This window comes from Urocampus carinirostris, chromosome 6, assembly GCF_059441175.1.
Source record: "Urocampus carinirostris isolate Australia breed hairy pipefish chromosome 6, RoL_Ucar_1.0, whole genome shotgun sequence".
In the NCBI taxonomy this organism is placed as follows: Eukaryota; Metazoa; Chordata; class Actinopteri; order Syngnathiformes; family Syngnathidae; genus Urocampus; species Urocampus carinirostris.
In genome coordinates this window covers 5,868,366-5,895,119 of record NC_142354.1, presented here as the reverse complement: position 1 = coordinate 5,895,119, position 26,754 = coordinate 5,868,366, and the positions used below count along the sequence as shown (strand labels likewise).

The following is a 26,754-nucleotide window of genomic DNA, read 5'->3' as shown; positions in this document are numbered from 1 at the left end:
ACTTGAATGTATTACAATAGAAATTATAAATGAAAAAAGGAAAAATCTTATAGTCAGTTGTGTATATAGATCACCGGGCTCAAATCTCGAAACCTTCACAAACTGGGCTGAAAAAACATTTTCAACAATAGGCGCTAAAACACTATTAATTGTGGAGATTTCAAAATCAATTTAATGAATCCAAACAAACATAAAAACATTGATGACTACCGTAAATTCCGGACTATAGAGCGCACCTGATTATAAGCCGCACCCACCACATTTTAAGAGGAAAACCGATTTTGTACTTACACAAGCCACACCTGTATATAAGCCGCATGCGCCCACATTAGAAAAATGTAACACAAACACAAAATTAACCCAAACCCGACTTTAAGTCCCGCGATTGAAACTAAATGTCCTTCATAAAGTACACAGTCAAAAAATCACAGCCGGCAAAATGAACGGAAAATGATACCGGTACTTAAGGTTTGATGCAGAGTCCGAGTCCCGTTGAAAGTAATCCAAGGGAAAAAAGCGTATATTTCTAAAGGTAAGGGTGGGAAGAATATATCCACTATTGTCCGCCGCGTCCACAAACCCTCACCTTTACCGGTCCCCACTTCCCGTCAGCCCGCGTTTTTCTCGCCCCTTCTTTTTTATTCGCCCATGCAAAACATATCAGAATAAGTGTCTGAAATAGATACATTACAAAAATATAGAGTTGCAAATACATATTATACATGGTTACACATATTTACAAAGAAAAACGGTACACAGAGAGAGTTTTCAAAGCTTTAATAATAATAATATAACGTGCTTCGTTTTGCTTCGCTTTTAATATAGGTGTACGAAGTGTTTTAGCCCTTTAATTATTTTTACACTTTCATGTTAGCGTAATCTTTCGTACGGAAGATTACGATAACGCGAACGTACGATTAGCCTGGGTTAGCTTTATGTTGACGTTAAACATTCAAGGTAAACATTCAGGGTGTTGGAACGGATTAAAACGATTTACATAATTTTTAATTGGAAAAATGATTTTGGTGATCAAACAAATCTGTTTTCGAACAGGGTTCTGGAACGGATTATGGTCGAGAACCAAGGTTCCACTGTATGCACAAGCCAAGAAGTCGCGCATATATTGCACCGGTCTAAATCTTATCTTTTGTACTCGAGCCCCGCTGGCGGCCGTTAAAAAATTACATAAATTGGCTGCATCACTGAATTAGCCACAGGTTAGAACGTTTGGGGAAAAAAGTAGCGGCTTATAGTCCGTACTTTACAGTATATTAATATAATGTACAGTATGAGTTTGTACCCAACTATATTAAAGCCTAGTAGATTCACTTCACACAGTGCAACACTTATTGACAATATATTTACAAATAATATGGAATTTATAGACGTCAGCGGATTACTGGTTTGTGATATTTCTGATCACCTATCAGTATTTACAGTGTATGATAAAAAGGTTACTGGAAAATAATCAACTAGGGATTATGTTTACAAACGAGTTAGAACTGAAGAGACTTTTATATCACTCTATGATGACTAAGTTAAACAAAACTGGAATGCTATACAGATGATGTGGATCGTGCGTTTAACATATTTTTGGAAATATTCACCAACAAGTATAACAAAATTTGCTGAATGAGACAAACTAATATTAAAAATAAATCTGTAAACCATCCATGGATAACTAAGGGTTTATATAATGCTTGTAGGAAAAAACACCTTATATAGAAAATTTATTAAATTAAGAACTAAGGATAAATATATAAAACGTATAAAAACAAATTGACAGGAATATTAAGAGCGAGCAAGAAATTATACTATACCAATTTATTACATCATAACAAAAGTAATATCAAAGGTATTTGGGATATATTAAATAGTATAATAAAAGGAAAGAACGTAAGTAATGCATTGCATATCCAAACTATTTTATTGATGAAATCAGTGAAAATTATAATTTAAATCAAGTTGTGTAGAATTTCAATAGTTTATTTGTAAATGTTGGACCAGAGCTCGCTGCAAATATCCCAGAGTGCAGTGGTAAACAATTGGAGTCACTAATAGAAATGAACTCCAAGACCATGTTTTTATCCGGGGTTACGGAATCAGAAATCTTAGACGTGGTTAACAACTGTAAAAACGTCTATGGATTGTTTTGACATCGATATGGTACTAGTTAAGCAAATAATAAATAGCATTGTGAAACCATTGACCTACATCTGTAATCTATCATTTCTGACAGGCATATTTCCAAATCAAATGAAAATAGCAAAAGTTATACCAATATACAAAAAATGGAAACAAGCACATTTTTAAAAACTATAGACCGGTATCTCTGCTTCCTCAGCTCTCTAGAATATTAGAGAGACTTTACAATAATAGACTAGAACAATTTGTAGATAAACATAAATTGATTAATGAAAGTCAATAAGGTTTTAGAGCAGACATGGGACCAAGTCACACATGTGCAAGTCTCAAGTAAGTCTCAAGTCTTCACCTTCAAGTCCCAAGTAAGTCCCAAGTATTTTTTTCTTGGGCAAGTCAAGTCACAAGTCAAGTCCCGAGTCTTAGATTGCCAAGTCCAAGTCAAGTCACAAGTCATAAAAACAGCGACTCGAGTCGACTCGAGTCCAAGTCACTAAGTCTCAAGTCCCCATGTCTGTTTTAGAGCAAACAGATCAGCAACAATGGCTATTATTGATGCAGTAGAAGAAATCACCTATAGTCTATAAAAGAAGAGATACGCAGTCGGTGTATTTATTGACTTAAAAAAAGCATTTGATACCATTAATCATAATATACTATTAAAAAACTGGAAAGATATGGCATAAGGGGAGTGGCTTTGCAATGGATTCAAAGTTATTTGACGGGGAGGAAGCAATATGTAAAAATGGGAGAGTTGTCATCTGAATACTTGGACATCTGTTCTGGAGTGCCACAGGGTTCTATCTTGGGACCATCTCATTAACTACACCGCTTATCCTCAGTAGGGTCGCGGGGGTGCTGGGGTCCATCCCAGCAATCATTGGGCATTGGGCAGGGGACACCCTGAACTGGTTGCCAGCCAATCGCAGGGCACACGGGGACAGACAACTCACTCGCTCATTCACACCTAGGGACAATTTGGACCGGCCAATTCACCTGAAAATGCATGTTTTAGGAATGTGGGAGGAAACCGGAGTGCCCGGAGGAAACCCACGCAAGCACGGGGAGAACATACAAACTCCACACAGGAAGTCTGGAGCTGGATTTGAACCCACGCAGGAGGTTCCCAAGACATGAACTGTGCCGCACATGCGCTAACCACCGCGTCGCCGTGCTGCCCATCTTGGGACCAAAGTTATTTAATTTATATATTAACGATATCTTTAATGTTTTAAAACTATTGAAAATAGTAATATTTGCAGATGACAGTAACATTTTCTATTCAAATGATAACTATATTGATTTGGTGACCTGTATTAATCGTGAACTAATTAACCTAAAAGTATGGATGGATATAAATAAATTATCTTTAAATCTAAATAGGCAAATCAAGATTTAGAAGTAAAAATGGATGGTGCTGCAATAGACGCTGTATCAGAAATTAAGTTTTTAGAGGTCATAATAGACAATAAATTAAGCTGGAAAACACACATCAGACACATACAAACTAAGGTATCTAAAAGCATTTCAATAATTAATAAAGCCAAATTCATTTTAAATTATAATGCATTGTATTTATTATATTGTTCTCTAGTTCTGCCACATTTAACATATTGTAAGTTTGGGGCAATACAGTAATTACAAAAGTTCACTACAGCCCCTTTTTATCCTTCAAAAACGTGCAATAAGAACCATACACAAGGTAGGATATTGGGATCATACTTATATTTTATTCATGCAGTCCAAATTACTAAAATTGGATGATTTAATAAAATATTTCACTTCACAACTGTTATTTAAGGTCAACAAAAACATAGTGCCAGAAAACATACAAAAATTATTCACTCGGAAACAAGAAAATTATAACTTGAGGGGCTGTAGTGAATTCAAATCCCAAAGGTGAGAACAACCAGGAAAAGTATGTGTGTGTCTGTGTGTGGCGTCAAACTTTGGAATAATTTACAAGATGAGATCAAACAATGTCCAACTATCCATGTGTTCAAATCGTGGCTCAGGAGGTAGAGCGCTTGTCTTGGGATCAGGAGATCGCAATCCCGGCTCCTCCGTGTTACATGTCAAAGTGTCCTTGGGTAAGACACTGAACCCCTAATACCCCCAATAAGCAGGTTAGCACCTTACATGGCTGCATGGCCGCTATTGGGAAATGTGAAGCACACTGTAAAGCACTTTGGGAAGTCTTGACTTGAAAAGTGCTGTACAAATGCAGATCATTTCATTTCATTTCAATACAAAAAAGCATTACTGGCGAAATACAGAAATGAAAAAAATGGAATATGAGGGAGATTGGAAATACTGCGTTTAAAACTGTGGTTAAGTTGTTGTCATTGTTGCTATTATATTATTAGAACTGTTATTATGAATATGATGTTTATTTTTATTGTTGTTTTTATCATTGGTGCTGCAGTGACATTTGGTAACTAGGCACATTATGACGTTGAGGGATGGGTATTATGAAGATTAGTGTATAAAATATGTGATTATTGTAATTATTATAATTATTGATATCTGATCTATGTAACAAGTATATCCATGAGATTTTGTTATATTAGACACAAGAGGAAAGGAGGATTTGTAAAATGTAGATAAAGGGGTAGGGAAAATAAGAATCTGCTTCTGACTACCACTTTTCAAACATGTTATGTGACGTTATTTTGTTGTTGACTCATTGTTTTTGTCCTGTTTTTATTTTAATGTTCGAAACAAAAGTTCGTAAGTAAAAAAAAGTAAAAGAAAGTAAGTAGTATTTCTGTTGTCATATTTCTTTTGTAATATGTCCACATTATTATTATCTCATCTCATCAGCTGCACCGCTTATCCTCAGTAGGGTCGCGGCGGTGCTGGAGCCCATCCCAGCAATCATCGGGCAGTGGGCAGGGGACACCCTGAACTGGTTGCCAGCCAATCGCAGGGCACACGGGGACAGACAACTCACTCGCTCATTCACACCTAGGGACAATTTGGACCAACCAATCGACCTGAAATGCATGTCTTTGGAATGTGGGAGGAAACCGGAGTGCCCGGAGGAAACCCACGCAAGCACGGGGAGAACATACAAACTCCGCACAGGAAGTCCGCTTGCTGGATTTGAACCCACACAGGAGGTTCCCAAGATCTTGGAACTGTGCCGCACACGCGCTAACCACTTCTTCTATTAATGGTAATGGAAAATTTGAAAATTGGCTTTAAAAGTCCTTAAGAAGTGCTTGAATTTGGCCATAAAAAGGTGTAAAAACCCAGAACCTAATCAAGATCCGATTGGCAAAGACACAAAACATTCTTCTTTTGATCCGGTCACGTGACGTCACCAGACAGTAATCTCCTTGATTGATAATCACGGTAGCCAATTAAAGCCAGGATCTTTAATTTTCTTGTCTTTGTGATTAAAAAAATGTTAATAATTGTGTGTGTGTGTGTGTGTGTGTGTGTGTGTTTTTGTGTCTACCTGTAAAGCGTGCCAGTGCGGTAAACAGGGAACATGCGACGAGGGCATGGAAGGATCAGGCCAATGTGTGTGCAGGCCTGGCTGGAAGGGCGAGCGCTGTGAAATCGACTTGGGTGAGTGATGTTATGTGAGCCACTAGATGGTGGTATTATTACCTCGACCCTTTTTATATTTCTAAACATGCAAAATGGGAGGGAATAGTACATGTTTTTTGCATAAAATCTATACAGTATATACTGTATAGAGATCCCTTGGTTATCGCGTTTAATGGGAACCGGAAATGCTGCAGAACGTGAAAAGCCGCAAAGTAACAAGACCCCTTCATAAAAAAAAAAACACTACTCCATTTTACCTCAAAATGACGTAACTACAGACTGAAAGTATAAGACTGTAACAAAATAATAACTATAGATGTACAAATAATAACACACAACACATAATTAAAGTTGAATATATGGTCTTTACTATCCTTTCACAAAAGTATAATGAAATTGGAGGTCTTCTCCTTTCAGTGTAAGAAAGCCATTTAGAGAGCAGCTGGCTAGCTGTGTGCTAGCATCGGGTGTCCTCGATTTGGGCCAAGTCTCCATGATGATTAAAATACAATCGCCGCAAATGTAGCGGTTTTCCACAAGTTGTAGCCCGAGGTCATCCGTTTAATGGATCTGGCGTTGCTGAAATCGAGGTTCCGCAGGGGTAGCTTGTGAGGGTTACTAGCTTGGCCATAACAGTAGGCCGGACAAGCAGCATCGATGTTGCCTTCTCCCCAGTGCTGCCTCATTTGCTTCTCGAACCCAATAACAATCCACCGAGGAGTCGCTGGTGATCACCAATTCTTTGCACTTTTCTGACTTTTCTCAGAGTCCAAATCCATTGATAAATTTATTTTTAATGTAACGAGCAGCTAAATGCTAACTGGTGCTATGCTGCAGTTTTTTTCTGGGAGGCAGCGTCTACTCATTGTTTGACTGATAGCATACATCAGCTTATCACAGTCACGCACGCAGACAGTCACACCCACTTAACAAAAATCGGCCTCCCTACTCTGTCCCTGCTGTCTGCTGTCAATCAGAACACATTGCATTATACAATTATATTGATGACAATAAAGACAATTCAATTCAAAATCGGCAAAGCAGTGAACCGGCGATAACCAAAGCGCGAAGTAGCAAGCGGGTCTCTGTATTTCATTGGTATGTTCCAATTATTTTCGGAGATAATGCATTTTGAAGACGGCATCTCTGAGACCTTGTTTTAGGAACACCAGCACCCAAGCAATCCAGTCACCATTTTGTTTTACGTATTAATTAGTTGAGGGGCTACGAGGGTTATAATTAAAATTTTGTTAGTATTTGTGTAGAATGCCTAGATGGATGCAGTAATGGTACAGCAGCCAAAAAAGCACAACTGGCAAAAGAAAACACATGGGAAGCCACCCATGGGCAGCTAACCGGCACTGATCAACGAAAAGGGGCCGCAGCTTTTTTTGAGAAATGCGAGTATGGCCGAACAAAAACAATTTGTGAGAATCCATGCTAACCGGGGCCCAACAACATATACTGGCAACAAATAAATAAACTAAGGGAAACGGCAAAGCCAGCGCTAATGCCAGGAAACCCGGCCAAATAATAAACTGTGTGCTCCCATCGAGCGCCAACAGGAGCAGACAAAACAGAAAAGCCCTCAGAAGCCTGGACGCTAACAGGGAACTATCCAGACAAAATTATAACAAGTGGTTAGTGCGTGTGCGGCACAGTTCTAAGGTCTTGGGAACCTCCAGTGTGGGTTCAAATCCAGCTACCGGACTTCCTGTGTGGAGTTTGCATGTTCTCCCCGTGCTTGCGCGGGTTTCCTCCGGGCACTCCGGTTTCCTCCCACATTCCAAAAACATGCATTTCAGGTGGATTGGCCGGTCCAAATTGTCCCTAGGTGTGAATGGGCGAGCGAGTTGTCTGTCCCTGTGGGCCCTACGATTGGCTGGCAACCAGTTCAGGGTGTCCCCTGCCTACTGCCCGATGATTGCTGGGATGGGCTCCAGGCCCCCCGCGACCCTAGTGAGGATAAGCGGTGCAGCTAATGAGATGAGATGAGATGAGATGAGCTTAACTAAAAGGATGAGAAGGCTGACAAGGAACTCACATTGTAACGGTGGAAGGTACACTTAGCCCACGCAGTTTTTGGAGGTCAAAAAACGCAACTCCAACAAAACAGTCACAAAAGGACCCTGGCGAGAAGTTTCAGTTTCTCCAAGCAGAATTGAGCTGTATGCAATCACTGAACTCTATAATCGCTGTCTGTTTGGGGGCTGCTTCACATGTTGTGTTAACAGGATTTGTCATTTTTAAACGTCACTGCTCTACAGCAAACAAACCAGATTGGTCAACTTTGAGACTAAATTTCTCGAGTCCCCTGGAGCGTGGAATACTTTGCAACATATTTGCATAATTGTGGGGAGGAATGCTACACTTTCTGTCCTTAATTGAAACGAATAATCTGTTTGGGAATACCTTTAATACTGTGCATTTCTTCGTCAATGTCGTCTGCATAAGGATGATTTACCAACACGGAAACGTTTAAACAATACATGTTTGTGTGTATGTGTGCAGGTACCATCCCAGAGGAGTGCCATCCGTGTCACCTTCAGGCCGATTGTTTGCCTGTGGTGGGCTGTCAGTGTAAATCTGGTTTTCAGGGCAACGGCACTTTCTGCGCTCCTGAGCCACGTGAGTGGCATCTTCTGTTCATTTTCTTTTCCTTTCCAATTAAATTATTTTCTTTGTGACAGCACTGTGGTTGACAGTTCAGCACATTTTCCTCATGGAGGATTTTGCTATTTTGAGAGCGGTTGGCTAGCTGTTAACTAGTTTCAGGTACCTGGTACTTCAGCCAGGTCTCTTGGATGAATAGAATACATCTGTCCCAAATGTACTGGTTGGAATTCCAGGTCATCCGTTTAATGGGTAATCGAAAAAGTATTGGTCAGACACTGGCTCAGCAATGGTGGCTTAAGATAGTTGTTAGTCTAGCCATGGCAGTAGGCCATACCTGCAGCCTCACTATTGGGTTCTCTCCCGAAGCCACATCAGTGGCTTCCCAAACCTGATAATAGTCCGTGCAGCACCCACTGGGGATCATCATTTCTTTACGCTCTTCTGTTTTTTCTCAGAGTCCTATTTTATTGATGAATTTATTTCAATGAAATGGGCCGCTGAAAGCTAACTTTCGCCGTGTGCCCAACATGTCATGTTGTGTGTTAGAGGAAGTCACACCCACCTAACACACAAACATACAACTTGCCATTTTGATAGCATTTGCTGTCCACTGTCTGCTGCAGGACACTGCATGAAACGTTGATATAAATGACAAAAAAAGACAATTCAATTCAAATTCCACAAAGCAGGGACACAGCGATAGGCACAGTGTGACGTAGAGAATAGCGCCTATATGCCCAAAGGACATCACGGTTTCTGCCTCGCAACAAATGACCAACATAATAAGTTTTCCTTTAAAGGAGCTTTTAGAAGAAGCTAACGCTACGCAATGTGACTGATTTAGCTCCGGATCTGTGTGCTGAATACAACGGCGGCTGTCACCCGGAGGCCAATTGTACCCAGACCGGGTTGCAGGTCAACTGCACATGTCGCAGCGGTTACCAGGGCGACGGCAAATCCTGTGATGCCATTAACAGGTGAACGGCAGCTACAGAAAGCTTTCACGCTTTCGAGTATTCTTTGTATATTTGTAATGTATCGGGCACATGCTGATGCACAGCATCACTTCACTTTTCAATTTTGACCAGGGGTGTCAAACTCATTTGAGCTCGGGCCACATGGTAGAAAAAAGGGGGCTGGACTAGTAGTTTAAAGAGAGAGGAAGAAAAAGAGAGAGAGTGAGAGAAGGGGATAAATAGAGGGGGAAATGAGAGGGAAAGGAAGAGATATAGAAAAAAAGGAGAGAAAGAAGGAGAAACAAAGAGAGCAAGAGAGACACGGAGACAAAACAGAAACAAAAGGCAAAGAGACAGCACAGGGGCCACATAATAGAAAAAAGGTCTCACAAGAGCCTGACTAGAATATTAAATAGAAAGAGAGAGAGAGAAGGAATACAGCTTTAGTTCCTTTGTGAGTGGTGCCTGGCTTTAGCTACATCCAGTGGATGGATTTTGAACTGCAGATCATTTTTCTCTTGTGCTACTCATGGGTAGAATTAAAAACCCTTGGCGGGCCTGATGTTTGACAGTCCTGATTTAGACAGTTCATGCCAAGTCATATTAGGCAGCAGATTTAATCTGGTCTTTTTAACAAAAGATGTCTTTCCTCTCCGAAAATGATGGGTTTTTTTCTAGGTGCGTGACGGAGACAAATGGTGGCTGCAGCGACTTTGCAACCTGCAAGTTCACAGGCCCGGTAGGCACTAAATTATTTGAAGTTTCCGGTAGTCTTTCTTTGGACAATATTACACCTGTATGCTTTTGACTTCGAAACACAATTTTAAAACTCTATCTAGGGCTGAGCAACGTTGGGCGCGTTACTGAAGAATATTAATTAGTTACAGTCACTAGTTACTCCATTTCAACAGTAACTCACTTACCCCCCCTGATTTCTGACACCAAGAAATACTTAGTAGCTATTCAGTTATAAATTACTGTGTATAACCGCATAAAGGCCAACCCCCTATAACAGCTTTTAAATAGCCACATGACAAAAGAAAAAGGTGTAAACTAACCTGTAGAAGCAGCGAACCCTTCATATTTCTTGGCTTGAGCAATCTTGAGAGCTTGCAAACAAACACTTAGCCGAAATACTCCATATCCACTTTGTCTCTGGGCTTCAAACCACTCGAGACGGGTTATTTTCCTCCACACGTGCTGTACAGAGATCACTCGGTTTTTGCGGCTAATGGGGACCAGAACCACCCACCCAAAGTGAAAATTCACTAAGTAGTGTCGCACTTACAAAAGAGCCGTCAAAGAGTTAAACTTACCTCGAGATGACTTCATTACCGGCTGAGAGTACAGTATATGATTAAACAATAATAGATCTAAAAAGAATAACCAGCAAGACATAATTACAGTGGACAGACTGTTTTATTGTCATTATGCAAAAGTAAAGCAAAATTAGGGGGCTTCTACTTTCAGAGTAAGAAAGCAACTTAGAGAGTGGGTGACCAGCTGCAAGCCAGCATTGGGTGTCCTCAATTTGAGCCAAATCTAAGTAATGTCCCAAATGTAGCTGTTGTAGCTTCAGATCATTCATTTAATGGTTAATGGATCTGGCATTGCTGAAACACAGGCTCCACATGGGGTAGCTTGTCAAAGTTGTTAACTTAGCTGTAGCAGTAGGCCGGACCTTCAGCCGCCTCAGTTTCTTCCCAGACCCGATTACAATCTACCGATGGTGATCAGCATTTCTTTGCGTTCTTCGGACTTTCCTCAGAGTCCGATTTAATCGATGAATTTATTTTCAATGTAACGAGCTGCTTAAAGCTAGCAGCTGCTAACCTTCTTAGTTCGTTTTGATTCAGAGACGTTGACCATGCATTCCCACCACGGCTGTTTGACTGACAGCATTCACTAGCCTATCACAGCCGCGGACGCAAACACGCCCGCCCAATACACTCACACACAATGTGTTACGTGCACCACTTTGTGTGCTCTCTCTGACCACAAAGAATGTTACGTTGATATCAATGACCATTAAGACAATTTCGATTCAAAATCGACAAAGGAGTCAACCAGGGATAACCGAAGTGGGAAGTAGCAAGGGGCCTCTGTATTTGGTTAGGGAAAAAACACAATAAAAAAATGTAGTGTTTGCCAAATTGTTTTAATTAGTTATCTGACTCCATTAACCAAACATAACCTTCTTTCTACCAATAATGCATGCTCGTTTCTTAATGGAAAATGTACAAGAGACCGGCATTATCACACGGGGGCAGATTTATTTTCTTAAAGTATTTAACTAAGTGAATTCCATCTAGTAATTATTGTCGCTCGAGGCTTCCTCGGGCCTCTTTTCATTCTCGATCTCCCATCTCTTCTTCCGTCTTCTGTCCCCTGTCTTTTGCCCTCGTCTTTTCACAAGCTGGGGTGTTGGCTCCTCCCCCATGGGCGTGCTGACTCCTCCCCTGGGGCGGGCCGACTCCTCCCACGGGGCGCGTCAGGTACCAGCTTCACCACCTCCTCGCCGAAAGGCGCCGCCACGTCTAAGGAAAACTCATATCAGCAAACCTTATCAGCTCAAAACAATGCCGACGTCCTTGTGCGTCTGGTCTTCTATCCGTTATAGTCAAATGTATGAAATCTTTCAATTTTAAAAATAATATTACAAAACAAAAGACCCAACTTCAGCATTGGTTTATTATTCCTATCGAAGCCACACTTCCTTCAGAGCATGATTTATACCCCATCTTTTTATTGCATGCACCAAGGATGTTATATATTTCTCCGTCTACATGACAGCGTAGTCGAGGAAATGAATCATCTTAAAGCCTCTTTGTGTGTGGAGCATTTGCCTGCCGGGCTTTATGGGGCTACATTTTGTTAGCACTTCCGTATAGCCCTGCAGTCTTGACACGTGATAAAGTCAGTAAAGTTTTTCGAGAACCGGCTTCTTCGGCTCGGCTCACTAAAAAAAACCGGCTCTTTTGGGTCCCAAACGGCTCTTTGGGTTGTTTTTGCTTCTTTGATCCCTACACGACCAAATATTATGTAAAACTGTGCACAAACTGGCTTAAAGGAAGGGGGGGAAATAGAACATAAAAGAAAAATATACCCAAATGAAAAAGTAATGAAAAGCTGAGAAAAAAAGACTAAACAAAAAGAGAAAAAAAGAGCAGGAAAAATTCAGAAAAGAAAGAAGCAGATAAAGGGAATAAAGGTAATAGAGAAAAAAAGCAAGAAAAAAGTAACAGCTAGGAAAAAATAAATACAATGACAGTTTTTTAAAAAGGAATTTTTAAAAAAGTAGAATAAAACAGGGAAAAGGAAGAAAAGGTTTGTGTTACATTCAAATAATTTCCAGTTATATCAAGCCAATATTGTTGCCAACATTGTACTTCCACTAAAAAATGTAATAAAATACAGTTCTTTATCGTGCAACCGACTAAATAAGCCCCCCAAAAATGTAAGTATTATGCGACAAACTATACCAGGAATAAAAGAAATGGAAATCTTGTGAAAGAATTGTAAAAACAAATGACGTTTGTAGGCCCTGCAACCTTTGCTATCGTAGATTAGTCAATTCATTCAAAAGTGAAAAATAATCTTGCATTGCCGGAAACTCAACTCAAAATGTAACGTGTGATGTAAAGTTTTGGACATGTTTGATAATGATTTAGTTGCCACACTTGGGATCGTTGTTGCTCACTGTTGTTTCAAGCGTACAACAGTAGGGAACTTTGGCGCCTACTGGCTTATTGGCGGCAATAGCGGTTCGGTGTCTTGCCCAAGGACACTTCAACAAATATATCACTTTAAACTTGTCTCCCTCCCAAAGTTACTGGTACTTAAGATCTTTGAGGTTAAGGCAGAGTTGTTTTGTTAATCAAAAACTGCAAAAGAAAAGATGATGGATGTATTGCCCTTCCGTGCAGTGGGCGCATGTGAGAGAGGGGGGAACATGCTGTGTTGCATAGCTCCGCCCACCCCTACTGCTCACCCAATCAAATTGTTCAGTATGCTTGGCTAGCGTTTGTGGGTAATTACAGTTCGTTGTGTTTTTTTTTACATATCATTTTCCTTCAGTGCAGATAGTGTTATGTACATTAACTTACTAGTCTTCGTCGAGCCTCCTCTCTCGATTGTCCCTCTCGATCTTCAATCTTCTCAAGTTCTTCTCTCGACCCACGTCTTTCTCCCAACCTGGCGTGTCGGCTCCTCCCATGGGCAGGCCAGGAACGCCCATGTGGGCTCCACCTCGTCGCCATGATGTCTGGACCACTGTGTCACGAAACCCCCTCTCCGTCGTTGGATGTGCTGATTATCTTATCAGCCCTTGTCCCAGTTCCCGTTGTTTCTGTGAACATCATTCTTCTCAAGGTTGCAATGACCTACCCCACAGCTCAGCCAGTGAATATCTTTTGCATTCAAATGTAATTTGTATTTGATCGTAGAAAATCCCTTATAGTCAAATGTATAAAATCCTTCACCTTGACAATATTCTTTAGCGACCTACAGCAAAACCAGGGTCTGTCGGTGTGACACCTTGACTGTATACTTTAAGTAAAACTGTGCCCTTTATTATAGACCAAGCAAGCCGCCAGAAACAACAGCTTCAGCTATGCACACACCAACGAAAGAATTTGCACTGATCGTATTTTATCACCCAGCTGTATGGAGTGAGGAAAAGAGCCATATTTGGCACGCGAGCCACAGGTTTCCAACCCCTAAGCTACAATATTTAAAGTACTGGGGCTTTACATGTGCTACTTTTGCCTAATTTATTCTCCTGTAAGGAGGTTTAGCTCTCAAGGTTTCTTTATTTTTCCTCATGCTGATGTTTGAAGTTTTTCCTTGCCCTCATGTAGGTTTTAGATCAGGGGAAGGGGTAATAATATTCTGTAGTCTGTAATAGTTTGTGCAGCACTTTGAGACTTATTTTGGTTAAGGGCTTTACAAATGAACATGACTTGGTTCATAGGATTATTACTTTATTGTTGGTCTACCAAAAATCGGTAATGATGTTCCCTTTAGAACGAGCGCAAGTGCGAGTGCTTGTCCAGCCACGTGGGCAACGGGATCCAGTGCCTGGAGAAAGTGGTTCCTCCCATTGACCGCTGCCAAGAAGACAATGGCGGCTGTCATCCTGCTGCCTCTTGCAAAGACTTGCATTACCACGGTAACGCCTCTCACGCCATTGCAGTTACATCCCTCAAAGTGGAAACGAAGCTTGTGCGAGTCACCGTTTTAAGAGATTTGTTACCATAGCAACTGATATCTCGTACCTTAGCTGTGACATGCCATGCTCCAGATAAGTCACGATGAGACAACCTGAAACCGTTACCAACATGATGTCTGTCACCATGGAAACAAACCTCTCTCTTTTATAGATAGATAGATACTTTATTCATCCCCGTAGGGAAATTCACATTATAACCTCTATACAAAACAAGTGTTGGCAACACATCTGCGGTTGACATGCATTGGATCAGGGATGTCAAATATGCGGCCCGCAGGCCAGATCAGGCTCGCTGACTGATTGAATCCGGAAGGCGAGACGGCACTAAAAGAAGGTCGGAAAAAAACGGCCCGCAGCTCTAAAAATGTCCGTTGGATGTCGCCAAAGCCAAGCCACTCATTGTGGCTGTATTTATTTCTCTTTCTTTCGCTCTCTCTTTCACACTTACATTTTCCCTTTCTTTCTCTTTGTCTCCCTCCATTTAGCTTTTTATCTCTTTCCCACTTTCCCTCTTTCTCTGTTTACCTATTTCTCTTTTTTTGCTCTTTATATTTTATCTTCTTCTCTTTCTCTTCTCCCTTACTCTCTCTTTCTCTTTCTTTGTATTTCATTGTCTCTCTCTCACTCTTGTTGCTGTCATACACTTTCCGGACAAATTTCAACATGCTACCTAGTTTTCTCTTTTATTTATGTTTACTATTGTTCGTGTACTGTAACTCTATGGTAAATCTATTCCACCCTGGTCATCCTGGGAGGGGGATTACCACTTGTGAGGCCCCTTCTCAAGGTTTCTTATTTCCTCACGCTGAGGTTTTGAGTTTTTCCTGGCCCGCATATTGGTTTAAGATCAGGTAATGGTGTAATTGTAATCCTGTACAGTCCTTTGAGATATTTTTTGTGATTAAGGGCTGTATAAATAAATGCATTGACTTGACTCTCATCTTTCTGTCACTTTTACTTTTTTTTGTCTTTAAAGCACCATTTCTCTCTCTCAGTCTCTCTCTCTCTCCTTCTCACTCTCTTTTACTCTTTTTCTACCTATATTTCTCATTGTCTCTTTTCTCTTCTGTCTCACTATATTTATTATCTTCCGTCTAACTATATTTATCTTTTTTTCTCTTTCTCTCTCTTTGACGAATTCATTTTCTGTCCCTCTCTTTTTGCCTACACTTTTTTTCTTTCTCTTGTTGTCTCTTGTTCTCTTTTTTTCTTTCTTTTTATCTCATTCGTTCTTTTTTCTCTCTCTCATCCTGTCTCTTTTCTCTCTCTCTCCTTTTCCTTTTCCCTCTCTTTATATATCTCATTTGTTCTCTTGCTTTTTCTTGCTCGTTCTCCTTTTCTTTCTCTTTATTCTTCTTTTCAATCCCCCAATCTCTTTTTCTGCCTTTCTCTCTCTCTTTCTTTCTTTCGCTTTCGTCTGCTAGGAGTATATGTTTTCTACCGTGTTGCCCCCGAGCTAAAACGAGTTTGACATCCTTGCATTACATACCGGAGGAATAACAAATTCTAGCTGTCCCTGTTACGATTACCATGCCTTAGGACGTAGATTTGGTACTGGCATAGATGGGGACATTGGTATTGTCAACTGCTTTATGATGGACTGAGCAGCAACTTCAATTTATCCATCAGTTGTTTGCACATTTGTAATTTCTCTTTGGCTTTGTGGTAAACACATCCAGGAAAAAATGGAGATATTGTAACAGACATCATCGTTACATTGTAAATGCTTCTCTGACTTGGCTTTCAAGTAATCTATTATGTTGCCATGGAAACTGAAATCCCACAATCATGACTATTGCAACTGAAGTAACACGTTCAATTGTTTCCATGGTAACACAACCATGAGCACGTCCTGAGACAGTCGAGTCGTTATGTTACACAAATACTAAATGTAGTCCGGCTCGCATTCATGTGTGCAGTCAATCATTACCATAGCATCAATAAAACAGGGGGTTTTGCACAAAATCTAAATAAGGGATTAGAGGTAAGATCGGGCCAAAAAAAAGCACCCGAGCCCGACGCAGGCCCGAGGGGTATTAAACCCGACCCGGACCGAGCCCGACTAATTAACTGGATTTGCTGGCCCGGCCCGAGAGGAGCCCGAAATTACATATTTTATTTATAAGGAGGGGTGATTTATGATAACAAATTAAACTCTGCCTTTTGTTACAACATCTAGGCCTAAGTTAAATAAAACTGTATAAACATTTACATCTTCTTTTATATTTCTGTGTCTGCACTGCAGATGTTACATTAAGCGACAATCTGTCATTGACGGTTTTTTTTTAGAGGTAGCGAAAACATTTAAGCGCGTCCGTCATTTTGACGACTTGATCATTGGGCCATAATCCACAGCAGCAGTACGTCCTTAAGATTCACTCTTACCAGAGTGTGTTTTCCTTGTCAGTTCTCCTCTCTTTAGTTCACCCTTCACTTCTTGTTGGTCCGACTCCATATCGGGGATACCAGGCCAAAATCATGCGAATTTGCGGAGGGGAAGATTATTAAGAGGAATGTAGCGAGCAGAGACGGGAGTCGTAGGCGGAGTGTCAAACAAAGGTGCCAACGACGTTTAATGACATGTAAACTTGCAATAATAAAACAAACACGGGAGTCGCTAGAACCGGCCGAATTAAGAGTCCCCCTAGGAACTCGCTAACTAAACAATGGTTCCGTGGGTGAATTATGTACAACCCACTACAAGGACAACATTCACGTCACGTGCACAGAGCATGCTCTGGCTCCGTTAAATGGCGATTACAGCTCCTTCTCCGTTTTATCCAAATTATTTATTTTATAACAAGTATTCCTTGGTCTAGTATCCATACATAGTTTAAGTATATATTTTTAATGAACATAAAGCAGGACCGGACCCGACCCGACCCGACCCGACCGTATGACTGACATTTCAGGCCCGACCCAGCCCGAAATTGCCTCGGGTTCGGGTTCGGGCTTGGGCCATAAATCTTAGGTCTATAAGGGATTACTCCGGGTGGCTGAATCTAGCCTCAAGTGGGTTGTGTGAAAGCAGGTTAAATTCAGTTTAGCTCAGTTATTATGGTGATCTATTATCTACAGCTTGACGGTTTCAGACCAGGCTAACAATTTGGCTAAGATCGTCCCCAAAAACACATATGGCACTTGAACTGTAAATCCAGTGAACAATTATTGGGTTTTCAGCATGCATATATAGACACACTTAGAAAACCATAGTCTTTTTAATCTGCCCTTGCAAACGTGAAACCAATTCAGCTTAAATCTGCCAGCCATACTCGTTCAAGTTGTGCTTAATCAGTTAGCCTGGCTTTCTTTATCCCACTTTCGTGCAACACCCCGCCAGAAAGCATGATTTTTCTAAAATGTGGTGGGGTTTTTGTCGGTTTTCTGCCGTTTCTTTTTTGTGCCTAACCTTCTAATTTACCTTGAAGAAAAACAGTCAGTGAATCTCTCTACTGCATCAAACTGAGTACATGTACTTACTTTGTAGTTAATTTTATAATATCCTTTATAGTCAAATGTATAAAAATCCTTCTACACCCAACTTGATCTCCATGATGGTGTTTGTTTTGCCAGCCAACACCGCGGGAGTTTTTCACCTCCGCTCGCCGGAAGGGAAATACAAGATGAATTTCAGTCAGGCAGACGCCGCGTGCCAAGCCGAGGGCGGCGTGCTGGCTAACCTGAAACAGCTCGGGGATGCACAACAGGTACACACAACCTCTGTTTCCATAGAGAGATGGGTACTTTGGAACACGGGACATGGAACGTTCACTCTAATCCACGGTTGTCAAACATACGCAACATGGGCCCAGGCCCACCAACAGATTATATCAGGCCCGCAAAACAATTTTGAAAGAATGAGGAAAAATGAGCCACATCACATCTGCAGTTTTGAAAACATCCACCGGATATTGTCAAAGCCAGACGCCACTCCCAAAGCAGACCACCCTCTGTCGCTCTATTTGCTGACACAATTTATAAACCAAAGAACATTTGAGCAAACATCAACCATCCTGATGTTAGTTTACTTAAAATAGTACTCATGGACGCGCTGATTTATGCAAAAAGTTTGTAATTGGGTGTGGTGCGTGGATGTCTCTTTGAATAAGCATTGTTCCTGAGTGCTGAGTGGATAAAAAAAACACAAAAAAAACATCAGAAAGAATTTGACGCTACTCATCGGTAAGAATCAAGCATCTTGGAATTATATCAGAAAAGTGTGATAAATCCCAGATCAGATCTTTGTCCACACATTCAGGAAGCCCAGCTCCCTAGTTTTGATTCCTGTATCTGGTAAACGATGTGTGTGTATGAAGCACCATATGGCAAGTAGGTTTAGTGAATCAGTGTGAGAGTAGCAACAAAAGGACAAACAATGATAGAAATTTAACTCTCCAACTTAATTCCTTTAAAAAAAGATGACCAAGTCCTGACGTCAGAAAGGGATGACGTTTTGGAACAAAACGGGAGCCTGAGTCAAAAGGTGCTTGCTTTGCATGTGCTGAGGTTCGCTGACTGACTGACAAGGAGTGAACGAGAATGACGTGCTTAAATATGGAGAGGACTTATTAGGGAACGAGAGGCAGCTGGGGCTGAAAGCGTAAGCGCAGGTGATGGCAATTAGCGGGCAAGTGACAGAATCGTGACAGGTTCAAGCTTTCTTTTGACATGTTCTATGCTTATATAGCTATAGAACTAGATTTTTTGTAGGCCTTCAAATATTACACACAGTCCTTTTTATTTAGATGATATAAATCAGCTGAGGAACGTTTGATTTGTTTTAACTTTTCCTCTTTGCTCGTAGCTCGGGATGCATCTATGTGTGGCCGGCTGGATGGAAGGCGGTCGGGTGGGCTACCCCACCCGGTTCCCCAGCATGAAGTGTGGTGAAAATCACGTGGGTGTGGTCCTCTACAAGGATCCCGTGGATCAGAGCAGCAAGTATGACGCTTACTGCTACAGAATCTCAGGTAACGGCTATTCTTTGCAAACAAGATGTTTGTTAGGTTTCGTTCGAAAGGTTTAAAGTTTGGTCACATGTGCCAGATTCACAGTCTTTACTAAGATCTGGAGGTAACGAAAAGAGATCTGAGGAGAAAGGATTGGAAAAACCGTGTAAGAAAAACATAGTCCATAATAAGGCCAGACAGGAATAAATACAAAGTCTTAGAACAGCAGCTAGGTGTAGAGTGCTTTCTTGAAAACAGTGTGGAAAGGCATGAACATCAGACAATCAGACAAACAAAGTCAATCAAACCTGTATTTAAATAGTTCTCATGAGCCCCAGGTTTGCCCAATCCGTCAATTAGTACCAAGGCGCACAGGACCTCAAAATATTTGTGACCAAAGTGTCTTTTCTATTAAATGTTCTCAAATGTAAACGTGCGTAGACGTCACTTGCGAGTGTCTCGACGGCTTCGATGGGGACGGCGTCTTCTGTAATGGTGTCCTGATCAACGTCCTGGCGTCCTACAGCAACTTTACCATCTTTTACAAGGTGAGAAGTGGGAAAATCTGAAGGAACATTCATCTAAACTCAACATTTCCTTCTTTTGCTCCTTTTCAGTCCTTGTTGGACTACAGCGATTCATCTGCTCACGGTCAGGACTTGCTGGACTTCTTGACTCAAAAGCAGTCGGAAGTCACATTGTTTGTCCCCCACGATGACGGCTTCAGCACAGGCCAGGTTGGTCATGTCACTTTTTCAGGGAAAAAAAAAACGATATTAACCTTCTTTACAGAAATGTATTTCATTTCATGTAAAATAATCCACCTAATCCAGGGGTGGGGAACTATTTGGAGTCAGGGGCCACATTGAGATCAAATATGTGCCCGGGGAGGGGTGGACGGGTGGGAATGTGGCGATCCTGGAAACCTGTTCAGTTTTTCTCATGTATATAAATAAAATACATCCAGACAGTTCCATGTTATTTTTCTTTTGAAATGGATTAGTCTCATCAAATTGGTTTTAAAACACTTACAAATTAAGTGAAATAATATTCTAGTTTCCTGTTTTAAGCACTAATTTTGAGATTTTGTTTTCTATTATTGCTGCACTTGTATTTTGTGGTATTTTTGAAGTATTTCTGCAGTCTGATTTCTATTGTAGTTCTGTAGTATTCTTTTTGTAATATCCATCCATATATTATCCACACGGCTTATCCTCAGTAGGGTCGCTGGGTTTTTTGTAATACTGCAGTTTTATTTTTGTTGTATTTCGGCAGTAGTATTTTCATAGTGTTTTAGCAGTATTTCTGCAGTCGTATTTTTATAGTGTATTTGCAGTATTTTCATTAGTGTTTTTTTTTCTAATATTCATTAGAATTTATGTTGTACGTCCATAGTAATAATGTTCTTGTAATAATAGTAATAATAATGTTTTTGTACATTTTTCTACTATTGAATTTTAGTATTTCCATTAATAGCATTTTTGCAGTGTTCATTTGTATTTCTGTACTATGTCCTTAGTAGTTTTTTTGTTGTATATCTGCGATATTCTTTAAGAATTATTGAAGTTTTATTTTTTTTAGTATTTCTGCAGTATTTCAGGAGTATTTCCGTAGTACAATCTTTGTTGTACATCTGTAGTATTTCTGTGGTTAATTTGTAGTATTACCGTAGTTTTCATTAAGTGGTATTTCCATAAAATAATCTTTGTAGTGTTTTGTTGTATTGTAGCTCTCCACATCCAATTAAAATACCCAACAACACATACTAAATAGAGAAAATGTTTAATTTGGGACTTTTTAAGTACACCTCCCGCTACAATGTATTTTGTACTCACCAATGCCTAGACCAAACCTATGCCTTTGTAACTAGTCATTCTGTTAATTTAATTTATAGCAATTACCACGCAATATTTTCCCATGCATGTGATAGGTGCTCTCAGGTCGAGATGTGGAGTATCACATTTCCACAAATCACATCAGAAGAACGTTCAAGGAGCTGAAACACCAAGACATCATCATGTCCAGGCTTGGATTCAATCTGTCTGTTACCCATGGCAACAACCAGGTCAGACCCATTGATGCAAACTACTAGTCATGTGTCTTTCGCAAACTGAATGGCTCTAAGAACCGGCTCTTCAAAGTGAATGACAGGAGCTGGCTCCCCACCAATCCGGAGGCAGTTCCCTTCAAGGCGCGTTTTTTTGTCCTGTGCTTGGTTATTCTGCTTCTTATTTCAGGGATGTTGTGTTGCTGACTTCATTATTTTATTTTATTTTTTTCTGAATTATTTTCTTCATAGCCTTTTATTTATTTTTTCTTGCTTAGTCCTCTCTTTTGCATTTTTCCCATTTTTTCTTTTTTATTCTTTTTTTTAATTTTTTCAAGGACCTTGCGGCATCCTACTTCAGCGATCTGCATATGTGCTATGCGCTCCAGGAGTTCACCACCGGGTGGCAGCAACTAGGAATGGGAATTGTTACGTGGTGCGCCATTTTCGAGTCTTGTTTGTTGCAACCTTTGAGGTAATCCTCATTGGCGCAAGGCAAATGGTTGGAGGACTCAAATTACCATCTGGGCAAAGGTTACGCCCGCTGAGGACGACATCACAAGCCTTCTCCAGACGGGGACATGAACGTTTCGACTGCTGAGAAGGCTGGACGAACTGATGTCATGGGCCTTAATAAAAATCAAGCCCTCCAAATCCTGCAGCCTGTCACTAAGAAGGGGAATCAGAAACACCAATACCATATTCATAGTTGGGAGTGGTAAAATCCCCCTCTTGAGTCAAGGGCCTGTTAAGAGCCAGGGGAGCTAGTATACCGCAGAGCTTTCTGACAAATAGATGAGGATGACTGTCATGAAACAGCTTTCAGGCGGCCTGGCAAAGATCAACCAAAGCCAACTCCCTGAGAAATACAAAGTCTGGTATTATCGAATGATCACTATAGGAGGCTGATGTGGTCCTTATAAATTAGATCTCCTCATCCACTGTGAGTAAGATGGATGGAAAAGCCAGTGCACATATCAGAAAGTGTCTGGAACTGCCATACTGCCTTTTGGAAACAGGCTTCTTTTGGAAGTATGTACTGAACCCCCATTGCAGTCCCTCAAGCTGGGCTACATGCAGGAAAAGACTAGGCTTTTCCTCCAAATAAAAGCATTAACTGACTGAGGAATGACAAGGTCCCAACCAGCAGAAAGTGAAGTGCCCAAGCGGAGGTCAACCAAGCCGTAAGCAGGGTCCAGCATTCCAGGCAGGAAGAGCAGCCTTCGGATAGGGAGAAGCACCACGGTTTTAGTCCAAAGCTAGCCGCAAGGGGAGGAAGGAAATTGTTTATATAAGGGGAGCGCTACATCATCAAGGAAGTGTCACAGAGCCGCCAGGGAAGCTTGGTAGGAAGTTTTCGCCCGGAAAATCAGTTGGTCCGACCTGTCCACACGCAAGAATAAGCTTCCTCATTTGTGAAGTGTATGACACACTAAACTACCTTCACAACCTTTACCAGTGGTTTGTGAATGACAATTCTTGTGCACTTTGCAATGCTACCAGCGCAAGCCTCCAAAATATCTTATCAGGATCAAGGTTGAACTCTCCCAGGGGCTTTATTAATGCTGACACTACCAGGTCCTGGGGAAACTGGCTGAGGTGCTAGAGGAGAAATTACTGGCAGAGGAGCCACACCAGATTTGACAAGGAAGGGGGAGGGGTGCAAATAAGCACAAGGTTGAGAGAGACAGCAAGGCCCTTCTCTCCTGACCTGGAGTGGAACATGAGAGTCGATCTCAAAAAACAGCTAGAGTTACCCACAGAGATTACGATAACATCTCTGCCCTGACGTTATGGTTTGGTCCACAAAGACAAGAGGGGTGCACTGCCATGATTGCCGATTAAGTGCAGCTGCGGCGGCTTAGTTGGCGCCAACAGCCCGGACAGCTGATTGGCTGTCACTCTCTTTTCAAACCCTCGGTTTCCTCTTGGAAGCAGTCAGATCGTTATGCGAACTGTTGCCTTCAGCTCAGTAAGCCTTTTCGTCCGACTCCGTTTCCACCCTGATTTTTCTGCCTGATCTTTGTTGCCAACCTGTTTCCGGACCTGACTACGCCCCGTTCTGCTTGCCTGTTACCTGACCTGTTTTGCCCCGTTACCTGCCTGCCTCCTGCTATTGACCTCGGTCACGAACTTGTCACCGCCTTTGATCTCCAGTCCCGGCCAACGACTTGCTATTCCCGCCTGTCTCCGATCCTCCTCGCCAGACACGGAAGTGCCACTTCCGCACCGCTCGCTCCTTTTGTCCGTCAGCCATCGGATCGTGGAAGCAAGCCTTACTCTACCTCTTTTTCAATAAAAACTGAGAAAACGAGCGCTATTGGGTCCTGTGTCCGTTTCTGGTCTGTGACATGCACCTCATTGTGCTCACAGTGCCATCAGAAAGGGAAATTGATGTGGCCATTGAGCGCAGGAAAGCCAAGTACTCGAAGCTGGCTGCTGAGTGCCGGGAAACTGGTAGGAAGTCGACTATTCAAACGTTGGATGTCGTCTTCCGAGGCTACATGTGGCAGTCAGCCAAATGCCTCCAGGAGGGACGCAGGAGTGACAGGAGGGAAACTGAAAAGGGCCATAAAAGACAGGGCAGAGGAGGGAGAGAGAAGAGCAGTTTTTGGCTCTGGTTGAAGAAGAAGGACAGGGGTTGGGGAAACTGGCAGAGGTGCTGGAGGGCTGTCGACGGGGCAGCTTGTGGCGCTCCCTGCTGGTAAGGTCATAATCTATTAGCTGCAATGGGTGGCAGGGATACTTCCCTGCCACTCTTCTGCCACCAGGGTACGTTCTAGCGATTAAGAAGCAAAACCTTGACATTCCTTCCTGACGACTCTGCAGCTGTGCGACAGGCAGCAGGAAACACCAATTACCTGTAATTTAACCTTTTCCTTTGTTTTTCCTACCTTTAGACTTCTTTTGTCTTGATTTTTTTTCTCTTAATTATTTTTTTCAAATTGTTTTGAAAGCCTTTTACTTTGTTTTTTCCTGTTTTTTTTTTCCTTTTTCCCCTAAATCGTAACATTTTTCCATATTTTTTTCTGTGTTTTTTCCTTGCTTTTATTTCCCGCTCTTTTCCCCCTTTCCTATTTTTGTTTATTTTTTTCTTAGCCTTTTACTTATTTTTTTGTTGCTTTATTCTTCTTATTTTTTCTTTCTCTCTGGTCATTTTTCTTTATTTTTTTTTAGTTTATTTTTATCGCTACCGTAAATTCTGGACTATTGAGCGCACCTGATTATTAGCCGCACCCACCACCTTTTAAGAGGAAGACCGATTTTGTACTTACACAAGCCACACCTGTATATAAGCCGGATGCGCCCACATTAAAAAAATGTAACACAAACACAAAATTGACCCAAACCCGACTTTAAGTCCCGCGATTGAAACTGAATGTCCTTCATTAAAGTACACAGTCAAAAAATCACAGCTGCCAAAATGAACGGAAAATGATACCGGTACTTAAGGTTTGATGCAGACCTGCAGAGTCCGGGTCCCATTGAGAGTAATACAAGGAAAAAAGTGTATATTACCAAAGGTAAAGAAACTTTGTCATATAGACGTCGTCCCACGCTCCCGCAGCCTCACTCGCGCTGTCACTGTCGCTGAAAGTATCATCCACTCCTGATTCTGTGCCCTCCTCTCCGTCACGCAGCAGACCGGCTTTTCACAACCTGTTGGTGATGGTGGATTTTTTGATGTGCCTTTCTTTTTGCAATTTGCATGATGAGGGTATGTTTACGCTAATTTAATTTATGCACAAGCCAAGAGGTTGCAGTCTTCCTCGGCGCATATATTCCGCCGGTCTAAATCTTTAAGCCTTTAGAAAAATTACATGAATTGGCTGCATCACTGTATAAGCCGCAGGGTTGAACGTTTGGGAAAAAGTAGCGGCTTATAGTCCGGAATTTATGGTATTTACTTTTCCCAACTATCTACTTCTTTTTCCTTCTTTTTTTCAAGCTTTTTCTTTGTCTTTTTGTCCTTTTTTTCTTTTATTGTTCTTCTTTTGTGTCTGTTTTTCAAGCTTTTTTCTTGTATTTTCTTTCTTAGAGCTTTTTTCCTTTTCATTTTTGTTTTTGTTTTCATCCCTTTCCTTCTTTTTTTTCTTTGTTTCTATTTCCAAAGCTTTTTATTTTTTCCCCTTGTTTTTTTCTCTTTTTCCTGTTGTATATATGTTTCTCGTTAGTTTAGCTTTTCTCATTTTTAAATGTATTTTTTATGCCTTTTTTTCCCAATTCAATTTGTATGTTAAGTTACAGAATAGTTTGTATTACTTAGATTAAAGCAACAAAAACAATCTGAAGAGCCGTTTTGGGAGCCGAAAGAGCCGTCTCATTTAAGTGAGCCGAGTCGAGAGAGCCTTTTCTTGGAAAAAAGGGCCGGAGTTTCAATCACTAAAACGCACGCGCCCTCGTGCTTGCGCCCACACACCATTAAACTCAAGATCATTTTCTTTTCTAATCCCCCTTGGAACGTTTTTTTCCCCTTAGAGTCGTAAACTGGTGAACCAGCGCCTCCTTCTGGCTTGGGACATCCCAGCAGTGAATGGCATCATTCACGTCATCGAAGCGCCGCTCACTGCTCCACCAGCACAGGTAAATTGGATCGTTTGGAATGACTTTACCCAATAAAGCCCTTGATTAGAGGTGCATCAAACACGCAAATAGGATATCATTTGAAGATTCAGTTGTACAGAGGTGCAGGAGTAAATTGTCCACCCTCGCTTTACTGACAAAAAACAAAGAGGAAATTAGACCTTTCAAAACAGAACAGAACAATATGTTTGTTAAGATTGATTCTCAAAATTAACCTGATGAGATTTAAAGCTATCCCCAAATTTTCAAACTTGCAAAATGTGAGGAAATACATACCTGTCAAGCTCCAGGCTCCATGCCCTTGCAAAATACAAAATAATCTTACACCATATTTTTTTTTCAAACGTGTTTATTTATGTAGTTTAACATGTTATATTGTACATGTGTTTCGTTATATCATGTATACTGTTAATTAACATTTTGTTGTGAGATCCTGAGTTGCTCGAGATGAATGAGGTTTATTGTAAAAAAAAGTTCAAAAATTAGGTAGCTTGGACGTTCACTGTAGAAGGAAAAATACATACAAATCTAAGTATGTAGAATAATACATTTTCTTATTCAAACTATGAATTCATTTTCTGCATTAAATTATTGTTGGTAATATACTGATTAAAGGGATAACCACAAACCTGTCTTTTTTATCATTTTATACTTTTTTTCTTAACTTCTTAA

General features: G+C 41.0%; 1 protein-coding gene across 1 annotated transcript in view; it reads left to right on the top strand.

Annotated features, from left to right (window-relative positions):
* stab1 (stabilin 1) overlaps window positions 1–26,754 on the top strand; it is a 126,129-nt gene that overhangs the window by 95,629 nt on the left and 3,746 nt on the right. The window contains exons 56-66 of the mRNA XM_088337594.1: window positions 5,614–5,718; window positions 8,212–8,328; window positions 9,161–9,293; window positions 9,951–10,011; window positions 14,298–14,442; window positions 18,076–18,209; window positions 19,307–19,472; window positions 19,893–19,999; window positions 20,069–20,188; window positions 21,382–21,516; window positions 25,978–26,082. Of these exons, the coding sequence (XP_088193720.1) occupies window positions 5,614–5,718; window positions 8,212–8,328; window positions 9,161–9,293; window positions 9,951–10,011; window positions 14,298–14,442; window positions 18,076–18,209; window positions 19,307–19,472; window positions 19,893–19,999; window positions 20,069–20,188; window positions 21,382–21,516; window positions 25,978–26,082 (1,328 nt within the window). The remainder of the gene's footprint in view (window positions 1–5,613; window positions 5,719–8,211; window positions 8,329–9,160; window positions 9,294–9,950; window positions 10,012–14,297; window positions 14,443–18,075; window positions 18,210–19,306; window positions 19,473–19,892; window positions 20,000–20,068; window positions 20,189–21,381; window positions 21,517–25,977; window positions 26,083–26,754) is intronic.